Source organism: Cucurbita moschata, unplaced genomic scaffold (assembly GCF_002738365.1).
Source record: "Cucurbita moschata cultivar Rifu unplaced genomic scaffold, Cmos_1.0 Cmo_Scf00051, whole genome shotgun sequence".
Taxonomy (NCBI): Eukaryota; Viridiplantae; Streptophyta; class Magnoliopsida; order Cucurbitales; family Cucurbitaceae; genus Cucurbita; species Cucurbita moschata.
The window spans coordinates 445,982-461,527 of record NW_019268567.1 but is presented as its reverse complement, the minus strand read 5'-3'; the positions used below and the strand labels follow the sequence as shown (position 1 = coordinate 461,527).

The window sequence follows — 15,546 nt, the reverse complement described above, 5'->3', positions numbered from 1 at the left end:
TTTTTTTTTTTTTTTTTTTTTTTTGTCTTTAGGGTTTTATCAAATATATATATTAATTTAGGGTTTAGTTTGATATGCTTTTTCTTTTAGAGCTTTATAATATTGTGTGTTAAATGGGTTGTTTTTTTTATATATGTAAAGGTTTATTTTCTTAAGATATTTAAGTAATTTAGGGAACTTGAGGGGGGGAAAGTTGAAAGAAAATGGGGGAGGGGGTGGAAGAAATAAACTTAAACTAAAATGTGGTCTTGCACATTAGTCCTCCAATTTGTATCATAATTTGCACCTTAGTCCTCCAATTTGTATCATATTTTGATTCTAGCCATCAAAATGTATAACCGTGTTAAAAAATCGCTCTCGTGATTCTCGATTATGAACGTGCTATATTATTATTTTTTTCTTAACGTAAGTATGCAGTTATGAATTATATGATATTCAATATACGAGTTTAATATATTTTTTTTAAATTCCATTTTTATTGTTTAAAAGTTTTTATTGGTTTTATTTTAAAGGGATGGATTTAACCCTCAATCTAATTGATTTTAATTTTTAAATAAAATTAGACAATAACGGTGTTCCGTAACTCGAAAAATTCGACCAACCCAACTTAACTTGTACGGTTTGGTTGAGTTCAAATAAATGAAATTTTTATGAATTTAATTGGTTTGGATTCTCGTACAACTATATTGGATTGAACCAAATCACCTTAAATTATTTTAATTTTAAAATATACACATTATTGATTATACGCTATTTATTTATTTTATTCATAATTGTTTTATTGATTATTTATTTTCTAACTCGTCTTGTAAATAAATTTTAACTATTCAAAAAGTTATTTTTCTAGATTTAAGTTTTAAATTTTAACTAAATGATTAAAAATAAATAAATAAATATTTTTTTACAAATTAACATTTTATTTTTATTAAAAATCAAATTTTGAATAAATAAAAAAACTAAAAAATTAGCACTCAAATAATTAGATTCAGTCTAAAACATCTTCAAACCCGATCCAATCCAATTTATAAACACTCTAAACTATTTTATAAGATAATATTTTCTAAATTTAAAACAATACATTTTAATACCTAATATATTAAAATATAATTTTTCTTTGAATCATATTTAAATATCATAAAATATTTTAATATATATAATATTCAAATTTTAAATATATTCTATTTAAGTACATTAATTATTTTAATATTTAAGGTATTAAATTTATTAAATATTTTTTCCCTTTTTATTTTTTTTAATATTCAAGGTACTAAATATAATAAATACATCTTTTTTTCTCTTTTCATTTTAATAAATCTAATATATGAAATTATTAATTTGAATATTTTTTTTTAAATGATTAACTTCTAATAAACCTAATTAAAGGTCCAATTATCTCAAAATTAACTAAACTGATTTAAAATTAATTAATTATACTGTTTAATTAACTTAAATTAAATGAATTAATTACACTCTTTAATTGACTTCAATTATTTATACAATTAACTTTAGTTAAATTAATTAATTACACTTTTTATTTAACTTTAATTATTCTAAATCTTAACTTTAATCAATTTTCATAATAATTAACTTTAATTAAGTTTACTAGTCTTAACTTTAATCAATTTTCATAATAATTATCTTTAATTAAGTTAGCTAATTACACCGATCTTATATATTTTTGTAATATATTCATAATAGGGGTAATCTGGACCTACTTATATATTTTCATAATATATAAGCAATCATATACTAAATTTATTCAAGTCCAAAATTGACCCCATAAATTACTAATGTAATTAAAGTTTCAGTCTAAATTACTCGAAGAAAATGAAGTTTTGTTTTGTAATATTGGAAAACAAATAATTACAGAAAAAATAAAAATCCATAAAATTTAAAACTGGAATTGGAGGGGTGCGCCAGGCCCAGGCAGTAGTGCAAGACTTGGGCGACGCTCGAGAGCCCCAGAGCAGCAAGCTGCTGTAACAAGCTCTCCCCCATTAAAAATTAATTTAATATCATGTGGGCCGATGGCCCACGTATCAGATATTAAACTGATAAGAACAGATACTACACTTGATCTTAGCCAAAAGGCCGAGAAAGGTATGATTTGTTATGAATTCCACCGCTGCTTTTATAGACACTTCCGATTACTGTGGTGTGGGCACAACCGATGTGGGATGAGCTGGTTGGTTTTATCTTTATTACTTTCTCAATTGTCACCTTCTAAGTCTTCCTTGGGCCAAGTTAATATTGTTTATAGCATTCCTCCCAAATAACAAAATGGATAATTATGGGTATTAATATGATTCTTAATCTAGACTATCCAACTCAATTTTTTTTTAATTGGGTGAATTTTTTGAGATTAGCAATTTTAAACCAGGTTTCAAAAGTTACTTGGAATACGACACACGTACACAAATTCTTGACTTTAAATTGTTAAATATAAACTGAGTATTTAAAAATACTACCACACTATCAAAATCAGAAAATGTAACTACATACAACATGTTTTGTGATTTGTGGGACCTAATTTGTTTGAGCGGTAGAGTTGGATTCATAGTACATGTCTACTCACAGTTCACGCACACTATGCAAGCTTGTTAACATATCCTTAGACTTGACAATGAATTAGTACGTGTTCACACTATAAAAAACTAATAAAAAAGAAAGAAACACGAATAATAATGTGGTGTCCTAACAAATTGAAAAGCTAATCCATGATCATATGTGTTGAGATATATTATTTATGGAATATATCTTAGATATTATATCTTAATATTCTTTCCTTTATCATTTGAGTTAAAGTATATTTTATTTTATTATCAATATTTAATTAGTTTATATTTTTGTTGTTGGTAGGTGTTAGTTGCTAGCTTGTATTCTATTTAAAGGATATCAATATCAATGGAAATACACACCTTCCGGATTCCAATTCTATTTATATTTCTCATTCTTAGCCATATAACATACAACATACATGAGACCCGCATAAAAAACCATGGTTCAATGAGATGATGCACATAAAACTTTCATACTCATCATGACATAAATTCATGGTATTCATTCATGTTCATCAGACATCATGGTGTCTCACAAAGCACAAACATGACCGTATTAACCTAGCAAATATAATCAACAAAACATGAAGTGCACACATCACAAAATTCACTCGAACAACATAACATGACATAAACAACAAAATGTAAATATGGTATTCATGCATTAATCAATTTCATCCAACTTAACTCATACACGTTCCAAACAGTAAGTTGGCTACCAAACATCAAACCTAATTTAAAATTTAAAATAAAACGAAATGGCTCATGTGAGAAATGGGTTGGTGAGGTATTTCATATAAATTATGAATTTTATCAAACCATCAAAATAAAATTTCATTCAAACATTTAACCAATAAAAAAAAAACTACAAAAAAGAAAAAAATAATAATAATAAATAAATAAATTGAAAACTATTACCCAAATCCAATTATTAGAACGATAAAAGCAAGTGGATCACGTGAGAAGGGGGGTTGGTAGGGTGTTTGGTACAAAATTTAAACACATTTTTTTATTAAAAAAAAAACATTAGAAAATACGTGTTCGGTGGAAAAGTTTTTGTAAATAAAAATAAAACCAGAAAACGACAATAACGTTCTACACGTTCCCAAACACTCGCCCCATCACGGGAGCTTAAACCCCACTTGAAATTTATTATTATTAAAAAATATATATATATATATATATAACGGCTGGTTTTGACATTTTCAGTAGATATTGTTCGCATTGGCCGATTACGTATCATGGTCGGAACAAATACCCTCATTAGCAGATATTGTCTAATTTGACCTTGTCAGTAGATAATGTTCGCTTTGGCCCGTTACGTTTCATTATCAGATTTGCAATTTTAAAATACGTTAGGGAGCGATTTTCACGCCCTTTTATGAATTTCCTTACTCTAAGTGGATCCTCTCACTCAAATTCATAATATACATTTTGCTTGCCACAATTATATGTATATATATTAATTTTATTTAGATTTTTTTATTATTTTTCGTCCAATTTTTTAAAATAATTTTGAATTAATTTTAAAAATATATATTCAAATTAAATCGTAAATCTAGGAACCAACCCAATCAATATGCAACTGGAACGATTGGATGAGCTCGAAAAAAAAAACAAACATATCTTAATCCTACCTAACTAACTCAAAGTAGCTACTAATTTTATAACATAATCAATTGCATTTTTAAATTATAAGATTCAATTAATAAATGATTTGTGGTTAACTTATTGGTAACCTCCAATAATTTTGTACTAATTACGAAGGCAAGGCTGTAAGGGCAGTTGGCAGAAATTGCGAGAGGAATGTGCTTATTTATTTGATCCCTGTTTTCTTGGAGACCAAACCAACACCAAATTCTTCATAATGTCTTCTATTTTTCTGCAATTCACCCCCTTAATTTCCCCATCTCTCCACACCCACCGCAAGCTCCGCCATTACAGACCCCTCACCCCTCTTCTCCGGCAGCCAAAACCCCCCGGACACCTCGCCGTCCGATCACTTCAACGGAATACAGAGCTTCCATCTCTTCCAACGCCGCCGCAGAAACCAACCCCTGTGGCCAAATTCGTGTCCACGGCGGCGGGGCTGTTCCCTCTGTATATCACGGCTGGTGGCGTTGTTGCGTGCCTGAAACCGTCGACGTTCTCGTGGTTCGTGCGGAGAGGGCCTGGTTCTTATAGCTTGGCTCTTGGGTTGGTTATGTTGGCCATGGGACTCACTCTGGAGCTCAAGGATTTGTTCACTCTGTTCATGCAGAGGCCGCTTTCTGTGAGTTTTTGTAACATTTTTTGAATTTTGGAATATTTGGTGAATTAATGAATGATTTTGAGTTTGTGGGTTGGTTGATTTTTGGTCAGATATTATATGTATGTATAGCTCAATTCACAGTTATGCCGGTGGTCGGAGCTCTCATCGGAAAATATCTTGGGCTTCCGCCGCCGCTTTCCGTCGGGTTGGTCTTGCTCGGATGTTGTCCTGGAGGGATTGCTTCGAGTGTGGTAAGTTTATCATCTATTGTATACTTTGACTGCCTCGTACCAATGGAGATATATTCTCTACTTATCTCAACAATTTTCCTCTCGAACAAAGTACACGGTAGAGCTTCTCCTAAGGCCTATGAAGCGCCCTTAAATAGCCTCCACTTAATTAAGGTTCGACTCCTTTCTCTGGAGCCCTCGAACAAAGTACCCTTAAATGCCTCGAACCAATCGAGATCTATTTCGTATTTATAAATTCATAATCATTCTTTTAATTAACCCATGGATTCCCTCCCAATAATCCTCCTCTCGAATAAAGTACACCATAGAACCTCCCCTAAGGCTCATAGAGCCCTCGAACCGCCTCTGCTTAATTGAGGCTCGACTCCTTTCTCTGGAGACCTTGAACAAAGTACACTATTTGATCGACACTTGAGTCATTTTTTACCTACACTTTCGAAGGTCCCAACTTCTTTGTTGGACATTCGAGGATTCTATTGATATGACTAAGTTACAAGCATGACTCTGATATCATGTTAGTAATTAAGACTTTCAATAATGATATAATATTATCTACTTTAAGCATAAACTCTTGCGATTTTACTTTTTGGTTTCCAGCTCCATACTAAACCCATGATGATTTCCTCAATTAACCAACGTGCAACTCCCTCCCAACAATCAATTACTTTTTTGAATAGTAAATAGTCTTTCAGGTGACGTTAATAGCTCGAGGTGACGTTCCTTTATCGATTATAATGACGGTATGCACCACTCTAGGAGCCGTAATTCTCACTCCCTTTCTCACTAAAACGCTCGTCGGAGCTTTTGTTCCGGTCGACGCTTTGAAGCTCTCTCTCAGCACTCTTCAGGTCAAACAAACAAAAGAACTTTGACTAAAATCGATCCGACATAGATTTTGGTTGACTTTTTGTTTGTTGGTTTAGGTGGTGGTAGCTCCCATTTTGTTGGGCTCTTACTTGCAGAAAGCTTATCCAAAGCTTGTGAAACGAATTGTGACATTTTCGCCACTTGTTGCTGTATTAACTTCGTCACTCCTTGCTTGCAGGTCTTTTTTCTTTGTTGATGAACCATTGTTTGCTTTCTTAAGCTGTTTTTTAGGTGGATTTACTGATGGTTCTTGTTTTATCTTAGTGTCTTTTCGGAGAATTTCGCTCGTTTTAAATCATCACTTGTTGGTTCGGCGTTGGGTTCCGACGTATCTACATGGGTTGGTGTTAAAACGATATTGTCCGGAGAGTTGGGAGCTGTAATACTTTCGGTGTTTTTGTTGCACCTCGTTGGTTTCTTTGTCGGGTAAGTCGTCGTTGCGTCTCTTTCATTGCTTCTTGACGTGAATTTGGTAAAATGGGAATCAAACTTCAATCCTCCTAAATTTTTTTGTAACAACCCAATGTTCACTATTATTAGATATTGTCCGCTTTGACCCGTTACGTATCACCATTAGCCTCATAGTTTTAAAACGCGTTTGTTAGGGAGAGGTTTCCACACCCTTATAAGTGAGACCTCACAATCCATCCCTTGAAGGGCTCAACGTCCTCGTTGGCAAACTACTCGGTATAGCTCTGATACCATTTATAACAGTCTAAGTCCACCACTATCAGATATTGTCCATTTTGGCCTGTTATGTATCCCCATTAGCCTCACGGTTTTAAAACTCGTCTATTAAGAAGAAGTTTCCACATTCTTATAAGAAATGTTTCGTTGCTCTCTCGAGTGTTGAATCTCACAATCCATCCCTGAGAGGCCCATGTCTTCATTGGTACACCACCCGATATCTAGCTCTAATACCACCCGCTAGCCGATATTGTTCATTTTACCCATTACCGTCAATTTCATGATTTTAAAACGCGCATGTTACATAGAATTTTCCACACCCAGATTCAAAATGTTTCATTCTCCTGAGATTTTAACATGTTTATACCATTTTACTTTGCAGCTACACAATAGCTGCAATCGGAGGATTTCAAGAACGAGAACGGAGAGCAATATCCCTCGAGGTAAGAATCAAAACATAAACATTCCCATTTTTAAACTCCAAAACATGATATGATATGATATGAAAGAGAGATCGAATTTTTTATTCAGGTCGGGATGCAGAATTCATCATTGGGAGTAGTATTGGCAACAGCCCATTTCAGTTCAGCAATGGTGGCATTGCCTCCAGCAATGTCAGCGGTGATAATGAACATGATGGGTAGCAGCCTCGGGTCTTTGTGGAGAAATATTCCGCCCACTGTTGCAGAGGCTGCCCAGTGAAACCCCCACGCACTGCTTGCTTCACAATATGGAGGGGCCTTTCTGGGGCATTGGTTATCAGAATTTGACGGCTGAGATTCATTCGTCGGAGTTCTGTACTGACATCTGATGGCTATCAAATCAAGACTGCCGACATGGGCTGTCGTCACGCGGCACACTGACTCCACTTTGTCATCTTGCATCTCTCTCTCTCTCTTACAATATATGATATTTTAATTTTTTTTTTGTTTTTATACTTTTAATAATTTTTAATTTTAAGATTAAATTAATAAAAAAATATTATTAGATTTTACATTTTGTCTCGATGTATTTTTAAAACTTTTTAAAAAAGTTTTAGTTTTAGTTCTAGACATTTACTTCACAAATACATTTAAACTTAAAAATTTTTATTTATACTTTTTAAAAAATTAAAAAAATATATATTAATATTATATTTTAAAAAATACCTATAAAATTTTAAAAGGAATATTTAAGACTTTAAACATGCTTTCCATTCATCCGACATTGTCAATTCTATTTACTATAAATGACTCACTTGGAGCTCTCGATTCCGTAGCATGGCTCAATAAAGCACCCATGCTGTCCTATCCATTTAAAGTTTGAGAATAGGTCGAGAACGTTGTACCCCGATGCCTCTAATTATTGACTTTACCCGATAGAACTCGCATGCGGGCTCCAACTATCCTATAAAAAAAATTTAATTTTTTTTTATCATGTAAATAGTCTATTAACCCCTTGTACATTATTATTATTATTAGTTTTGAAAGTTAATTATTGTTTTTTAAACGTGTACTAACTAAAAAAATTATTTTTTTTTGAAGTATTTTTTTTAAAAAAATGTTTAAGTAAAAAGCTTAATCCTTCAATTTTTTTTAATCATAATTAATTCAATAATTATTATAATTTTCATGATACAATATTTAAAATTTTTTATAAAAAATATTGTTAAATAGGAAGAAAAGTGTAACAACCCAAATCCACCGCTAGCGGATATTGTTCTATTTGGGCTTTTCCTTTCGAGCTTTTCCTCCTCTTTGGGCTTTTCCTTTCGAGCTTTTCCTCCTCTTTGGGCTTTCCCTTTCGACCTTTCCCTCCTCTTTGGGCTTTCCCTTGAGGGGAGGGCTTTCTGTTTCAGGCTTCCCCTCAAGGCTCCTACCACAATCCACTCGGACCCCCTCCAAATCTACACGTCTTTGGGGCCCAACGTCTTTACTGGCACACTGCCTCGTGTCTACCCCCCTTCGGGGAACAGCGATAAGGTTGACACATCGTTCGGTGTCTGGCTCTGATACCATTTGTAACGACCTAGATCCACCGCTAGCAAATATTGTCCTATTTGGGCTTTCCGTTTCGAGCTTCTCCTTAAGGCTTTAAAACAAGTCTCCTAAGGGAAGGTTTCCACACCGTTACAAAAGAGTGTTTTGTTCTCCTCCCCAACTAATGTGGGACATCACAAAACGAGAGATAAAATAATACTTTGGTTAAATTATATCGCCCTCAATTATTAGCTTTTATAAGAATCATGACATTGTCTACCCACATACAATATTAAGATGTCATAAGTTGAATGTGTTTTGAACATCGAGCAATTTGTAGGATTGAGGGAGGTGTGATCCTTTCAACTCGTAGCTTCAAAACGTTGTATGCAGAGACTTCTAGCTAGCTTGATTGCACGACATCAATATCCACCAAGTTCAAAATTCTCACTGTGAAGGTATATGACGAGTCAACTGATCTGATCGAACATTCAAAATTCTAATTCTATTCTTTTTAATTCCTTTGGTCTCTCTGATCAAAGAAAAGAAGATTTCTCCTCAACCCATCACTTACGCCACAAAGTCACATTTACTGAAAAAATAATAATAATAATAATAATAATAATACAACACTAACTATAGAAATAAGATCTTTAAAAACTTCTAGCAATTAACCAATTTAAATTAAAGAAATAATTTGGTAGAAGTTCGAACTTGAAACTCATGTTATGGGCTCACATAGGTTGACTTGGATTTTAATGGGCGGAATTGAACTTTCATTAAGAATAACTTTGTGACATCAACCTAAGTATAACTTTGTGACATCAACCTAAGTTAATCAGGCAAGTGACTTTACTATCGGCATGGTTATATTTGATGTGACACGTGTATGTGGTTCTGCACGTGTCATATGTACTGATATGTGTGAATTATCTGTGAATCGATATGCTTATATTATGTTTATATTATGTTATAATATATGAATTGTATTACGACGTGATGTGTTCAATTGTTTGAGATAGGATACAAGAAGGATGCACAAAACGAAATGTAACGATAGGTGTAAGATATGTTCATGAAACGTTAAGGTTAGATTACATACTAGAGTGCTATGGATATAAGAGATTGATAAAAGAATATGGTTAGATTATGGGTAGAAAGGGATAGGTTTGTGATAGATCGATAGAACTATAGTGTTACGTTCCTGTGATGATATGACTAAGGTACGTTCATGTAACGATATGACTGTAATAGGTATAAGAACGTTAAGACTATGATAAGTTAGGGAACGATATGACCACGAAGTGTTTACGATATGATATGTTTATGATATGATATGATATATTGTGATGTGATATGTTATGTATATGACCGTACATGAATTTTCTGATATGACCACAAAGTACTTAAGTTACGATATGGTCGTACAGGAATGCTTTAATTATCCCATGAAGTACTTAAGTTAGCAAACGATATGACCATGAAGTATTTATTGTACGGCTTCTCAAATTCTAACGGGCTCTCAAATTCTAACGGGTTCTCAAATTCTATCGATGTGATGTGATATGCTATGACAAGATATTTCTGTACGGCTAACGACGACATCGTAACTCGAGACCATGACACATGCATAAGGTAGTGGTATTTATTTTCTTAGACTTAGAATGTGATGTTTTAATTTAAGCATTTATTTATTTTGTTTAGCCTTTTGTTGTGTTTAAGGTGTTTTCGAAACATGTAAGTCCACGACTCTGTTTTAAGACAAAGGTATGGAATTTAAATGATGTATTTTCGCATTCAATGTTTATGATATGTATACAGTAGCGACCTTAAATTAAGTAGAAAATTTGGAGTCGTTACACTCATCCTCGTGCTCATTTAGCTAACGGGAAAAAAATTTCTCCCATTTTTCATTTAAACAAGGATTCTCCACTCCATTCGTGCTCGATCTTGAATTAACATCTTTGTTACACGTATTGACTATTATTAATGATGATATTTTTCTTAGTACAAGAAATGAAGTACGAGAATTTGAATTGCCAGCCTCTCCAATACACATTAATCGTTCATAATATTTAACATTTTATTAAATAAAAAACCACGAGCTTTAAAAATACACACGTGATTATTGATGTTATGGAATTATATGAAAATTATTGTCTAATTCTAAATTAATATAATTAGCACACTTTCCATCCTTATATTTAAAATACACGTTCATTATTCATAATATTTAACATTTTATTAAAAAAAAAAAGAACATGAGCTTTAAAAATATAAGTAACATGATTATTAATGTTATGAAATTGTATGAAAATTATTGTCTAATTATAAATTAATATAATCTGCACATTTTTCACCATTATATTTTAAATATACCAAAACCCATTATTAAAAAATTTAAAGCAGCGTTAAAAAAATGTTTAAATCCGTCAATTTAGATTCCACGTGTTGTGACACGTAAGCAAAAGGATAAAAATAAATAATAAATAAATGAATCTCTCTGTTCTTATTGGCAGCTTCCAAATAATTTCCGATCACAATCGCGTAGTTAGCACCACAGAAAACCATTGATTCACTCACGTATTTATTTCACCCAATTCCAATTCTTTTCTTCGCAATCGGAGCCGCCGAATTCTGCACAATGGCTTCGATTTCTCTGCAATTCACCCCCTTCATTTCCCCTCTCCACCACCACCACCGCCGTAATCTCCGCCTTCACAGACCCAAAATTCCCTGTCTCTTGCCGCCGAAGCTCCCCAGATTGCTCGCCGTTCGATCAGTTCAACGAAATAACGAATACCCATCTCCCCTGCCCCCGGCAAAACCCTCCGGTTTGGATGATTTTCTTTCGACGGCGGCGAGTCTGTACCCTCTCTATGTGACGGTCGGCGGCGTCGTTGCTTGTCTGAAACCGTCGACCTTCTCGTGGTTTGTGGAGAGAGGACCCACTTCGTATAGCTTGGCTCTTGGTTTGATTATGTTGGCTATGGGCCTCACTCTGGAGCTGAAGGATTTGGTTAATTTGTTCATGCAGAGGCCACTTTCTGTGAGTTTTTGGATTCTTGCTTTGTTTATGAGTGGATTTTGTGGGGTTTTGGGATTTGGGTTCTTGATTTTATTGGATGAAATTGTGGAGTGGTGGTAATTTTTGTGATGATTCTTGGTTATGATTCTGTTTTTTTGTTTTAGATATTGTTTGGATGTGTAGCTCAGTACACGATTATGCCGGCTGCTGGGGCTCTTATTGGCAAGTTTTTTGGGCTTTCAACGTCGCTTTCGGTTGGTTTGATCTTGCTTTCATGTTGCCCTGGAGGGACAGCCTCCAATGTGGTAATGTTCATGATCTCTGTAGCTTATATGTTCAGTTTTAATGTTGTTGTTCTTGATATTTGACAACTGTCGCATGTTATACTCAATTTGGGATGATGTTTCTTTTAGAGTTCTTATCTATTAAGTTTGAGATCCCACATTTGATGGGGAGAAGAACGAAATATTCTTTGTAAGGGGTGGAAACCTCTCACTGTTAGACGCGTCGTAAAAACTTTGAGGGGAAACTTGAAAGGGAAAGTGCGAAGAGGACAATGTTTATTAGTGGTGGGCTTGGGTCGTTACAAATGGTATCAAAACTAGACACTAGGCGATGTGCTAATGAGAAGGTTGAGCCCCGAAGGGGGTGGATATGAGGCGGTGTGTCAACGATGATGTTGGTCTCAAAGGGGTGATTGGGAGGTCCTACATTGATTGTAGAGAGAAATGAGTGCGAGCGAGGATGCTGGGTCCCGAAAGGGCGTGGATTGTGAGATCTCACATTCGTTAGGGAGGATCAAGGGGTGGATTGGGGGGTCCTACATCGATTGTAGAGAGGAACGAGTGCTGGCGAGGACATTAGCCCCGAAGGGGGTGCATTGTGAGGTCCCACATTGGTTGGGGTAGAGAACGAAACATTCTTTATAAGGGTGTGGAAACCTCTCACTGGTAGATGCGTTTTCAAATCTTGAGGAAAGCCCGAAAGGGAAAGTACAAAGAGGACACTATCTATTAGCAGTGGGCTTGGGCCGTTAAAAAGGGTATCAACCTAGACACCGGGCAATGTGTTAGTGAGGAGACTGAGCTCCGAAGGGAGTGGACATCCCGAAGAGAGTGCGAGCGAGGACGCTAAGCCCAAAGGGGGTGGATTGTGAGATCCCACGTCGGTTGGGAAGGAGAACGAAACATTCTTTATAAGGGTGTGGAAAATTCTCTCTAGTTGATGCATTTTAAAAACCTTGAGGGGAAGCTCGAAAGGAAAAGCCAAAAGAGGACAATATCTACTAGTGGTGGACTCGGGCGTTACAAATAACAAACATCTAGGTTCAAAATAGTATCTCAATTGAGCATTATGGAAAGGTTTTATGGAAAGGTTTATGAATGATATCATGAAGAATTGAAGTAGATAAGTTGATTGCTTAAGCTTTCCGTTCACCTTTACTTCAATCAAATAGTGTTTCAGGTAACCTTAATTGCTCAAGGCGACGTTCCTTTGTCTATTGTAATGACAGTATGCACCACTCTAGGAGCCGTAATTCTCACTCCATTTCTTACCAAATTACTAGCAGGAGCTTACATTCCAGTTGATGCTGCAAAGCTCTCTCTCAGCACCCTTCAGGTGAAATTTCTTCGTGTTCCTGTTCTTGTTCCTGTTCATGTTCGTGTTTGTGTTCGTGTTCATGTTCATGTTCGTGTTCGTGTTCATGTTCCTGTTCATGTTCCTGTTCCTGTTCATGTGTTCATGTTCCGGTTCATGTTCATGTTCTTAACTGAATCCTTGCGATTGCCATCGTGTTTGTTCTTGGCTAGGTGGTGGTAGCTCCTATTCTATTAGGTTCTTACTTGCAGAAGGCGTTTCCTCAGCTGGTGAAACTGGTGATACCATTTGCACCACTCGTTGCTGTCTTAACTTCGTCGCTGCTTGCTTGCAGGTATTAACTTCGTCGTCGCTTCTTAAATATACAAATGATCGTTGTTTAATCGAAACTCGGTCGTGTTTTTGTTCATCAGTGTCTTCTCGGAGAACGTCGTTCGTTTCAAATCATCAATGGTTAATGCCTCATTAGCTTCTGATGCATCTCCATGGATGGTTATTAGAAGTATATTATCAGGAGAGTTAGGAACGGTCATACTTTCAGTGTTTTGTTTACACTTCGCGGGTTTCTTTGTCGGGTAAGTTGCATATCATTCGAGATGTTACTCGAAGTTATAACTTAACTATTGGTTTGTAATATAATGTCGATCGACACGAGCTTTGTTTGCTTTGCAGCTATATAGCAGCGAGTATCGGGGGGTTTCGAGAACGGGAACGAAGAGCTATATCCATAGAGGTTGGGATGCAGAATTCATCATTGGGAGTTGTTTTGGCGAGCTCACATTTCAGCTCAGCAATGGTGGCATTACCGGCAGCGATGTCAGCTGTGCTAATGAACATAATGGGTAGCACTCTTGGGCTTTGTTGGAGATATATAGAACCTGCTGCTGATGAAGTGGAAGCCACTGGTAGTGTTGCCAACTGAAATTCTTGCCCTTTTTTTAGTGTTTAATTTATCTCTTGTAAGTGTATTATTTGTTCTTTAAATTCATAATAATCTCATTGTCATTTTAAGGGTTCAATTAGCCCTTTTTTCTTAAAACAATTTGATCTCTTTCTACTCGTTACTCGTTGTTAAGGCATATGTCGATCAAATGTTCAAAATATTTCTTACCGTATTTTAAAAGCATAACTCAATAGATAAGACACTTATTACTATCTCAAAAGTTGATGGTTCGACTTTTAATGCATTGAAGGAAGTGAATTGCAGAAACTACCTCTAAATGCTCGGTAGATAAGACATTTATTACTATCTCAAAAGTTATTACTCTCTCAAATATTGATGGTTCAATTTTTCACAACGGAAAGGAATCGTAAAAATTACCTTTTAACACGTTTTTTTTTTAATTATTATTATTTTAACTTTGAATTTTGATTCATTATTTTTTAACTTATAAATTATAATAATTATTACTCTCAAACCCTATTAAGTATTACAATTTAACCCATTTTATTTATTATATACAATAAAAATATAATATTAAGCATGAAAATTTTGGCTTTGAAAGCAATGTTGAGTTGGCACCCATAAATATCTATAATCTATGTATACAACATAACTATAGTCTATTTATAATATCTAATATATAATAATAAACTATTGAATTAATATATATATACATATGGGGCTGTAACAATTTATTCGCTATTATATTCCTATTTATTAATTTTGTCGTAACAATTAATTTTGTCAATTCTATAATATTTAGTAGAGGATAATTTCGACTTTATAATATTCAATGTAATTATTTTTAAAAAAATTAGATAACTCATGTTTACTGAATTTTTTTATTTTTATTATAACCATAGTTTCGTAAAAATTCTAAAATCAGTATCACCAACAAACATATAATTATAAATATAGTGTAGAAGCTATTTCATTAGGTTTAATAGATTTTCATTATGCTTAAATAAATTCAAACCCTTCATTTTAAAGGTCTATAATGTTATAAGACGACTGTCGATATCTAATGGTAAGATACTTACGACTGTCAATATCTAATGGTAAGATACTTACGATCGGTATATCTTTGAACATAAGGAGAGAATAAACAGGCTCTTGTGTTTAATAAAAATCATTGATCAAAGTAGTTAGCATGAGGTTTTCGCACGTTTCGCCTTTCACACTAAATGTTTGCAGAAAAGAAGATTATAAATTAATACACTATAAAATCATATTTTTCTCCTTGGTCTTTGTTGATGAGACAACTCTTCAACTGAGGTATCCCTTGAGAGAAGTTGATGCATCGGATAGAATAGACATATTCTGTCACACCCGCTCATCGCCAACGCGATTAACAGGAGTTACTATTGACAATATTAAGAGACTCTGATACCCAATCATAAAATT

At 34.3% G+C, this 15,546-nt stretch overlaps 2 protein-coding genes and 1 non-coding gene across 4 annotated transcripts; 2 read left to right on the top strand and 1 right to left on the bottom strand.

Annotated features, from left to right (window-relative positions):
• Positions 1–1,906: 1,906 nt before the first annotated feature.
• LOC111436089 lies at positions 1,907–2,104 on the bottom strand. Its single transcript, XR_002709176.1, has one exon. It is a non-coding gene; the product is annotated as a U2 spliceosomal RNA (small nuclear RNA).
• A 2,296-nt stretch (positions 2,105–4,400) lies between these two features.
• LOC111435881 (sodium/pyruvate cotransporter BASS2, chloroplastic-like) lies at positions 4,401–7,521 on the top strand. Its single transcript, XM_023073460.1, has 7 exons — positions 4,401–4,830; positions 4,920–5,060; positions 5,753–5,908; positions 5,984–6,105; positions 6,192–6,353; positions 6,997–7,057; positions 7,146–7,521. Exons 1-7 carry the CDS (start codon positions 4,426–4,428, stop codon positions 7,314–7,316), a joined length of 1,218 nt encoding a protein of 405 aa, XP_022929228.1. The 5' UTR covers positions 4,401–4,425; the 3' UTR covers positions 7,317–7,521.
• Positions 7,522–11,110: 3,589 nt separating this feature from the next.
• LOC111435979 (probable sodium/metabolite cotransporter BASS2, chloroplastic) lies at positions 11,111–14,254 on the top strand. Of its 2 annotated transcripts, XR_002709166.1 has the most exons (7): positions 11,111–11,621; positions 11,765–11,905; positions 13,065–13,220; positions 13,412–13,533; positions 13,613–13,774; positions 13,872–14,179; positions 14,210–14,231. XR_002709166.1 is itself a non-coding variant. In XM_023073627.1 (6 exons), the coding sequence occupies exons 1-6, from the start codon at positions 11,217–11,219 to the stop codon at positions 14,119–14,121; spliced, it is 1,236 nt and encodes a 411-aa protein (XP_022929395.1). In that variant the 5' UTR covers positions 11,111–11,216; the 3' UTR covers positions 14,122–14,254. The 2 variants fall into 2 exon arrangements, 1 of the variants encoding a protein (XP_022929395.1); XM_023073627.1 differs by having other exon boundaries at positions 13,872–14,254.
• Positions 14,255–15,546: the final 1,292 nt, after the last annotated feature.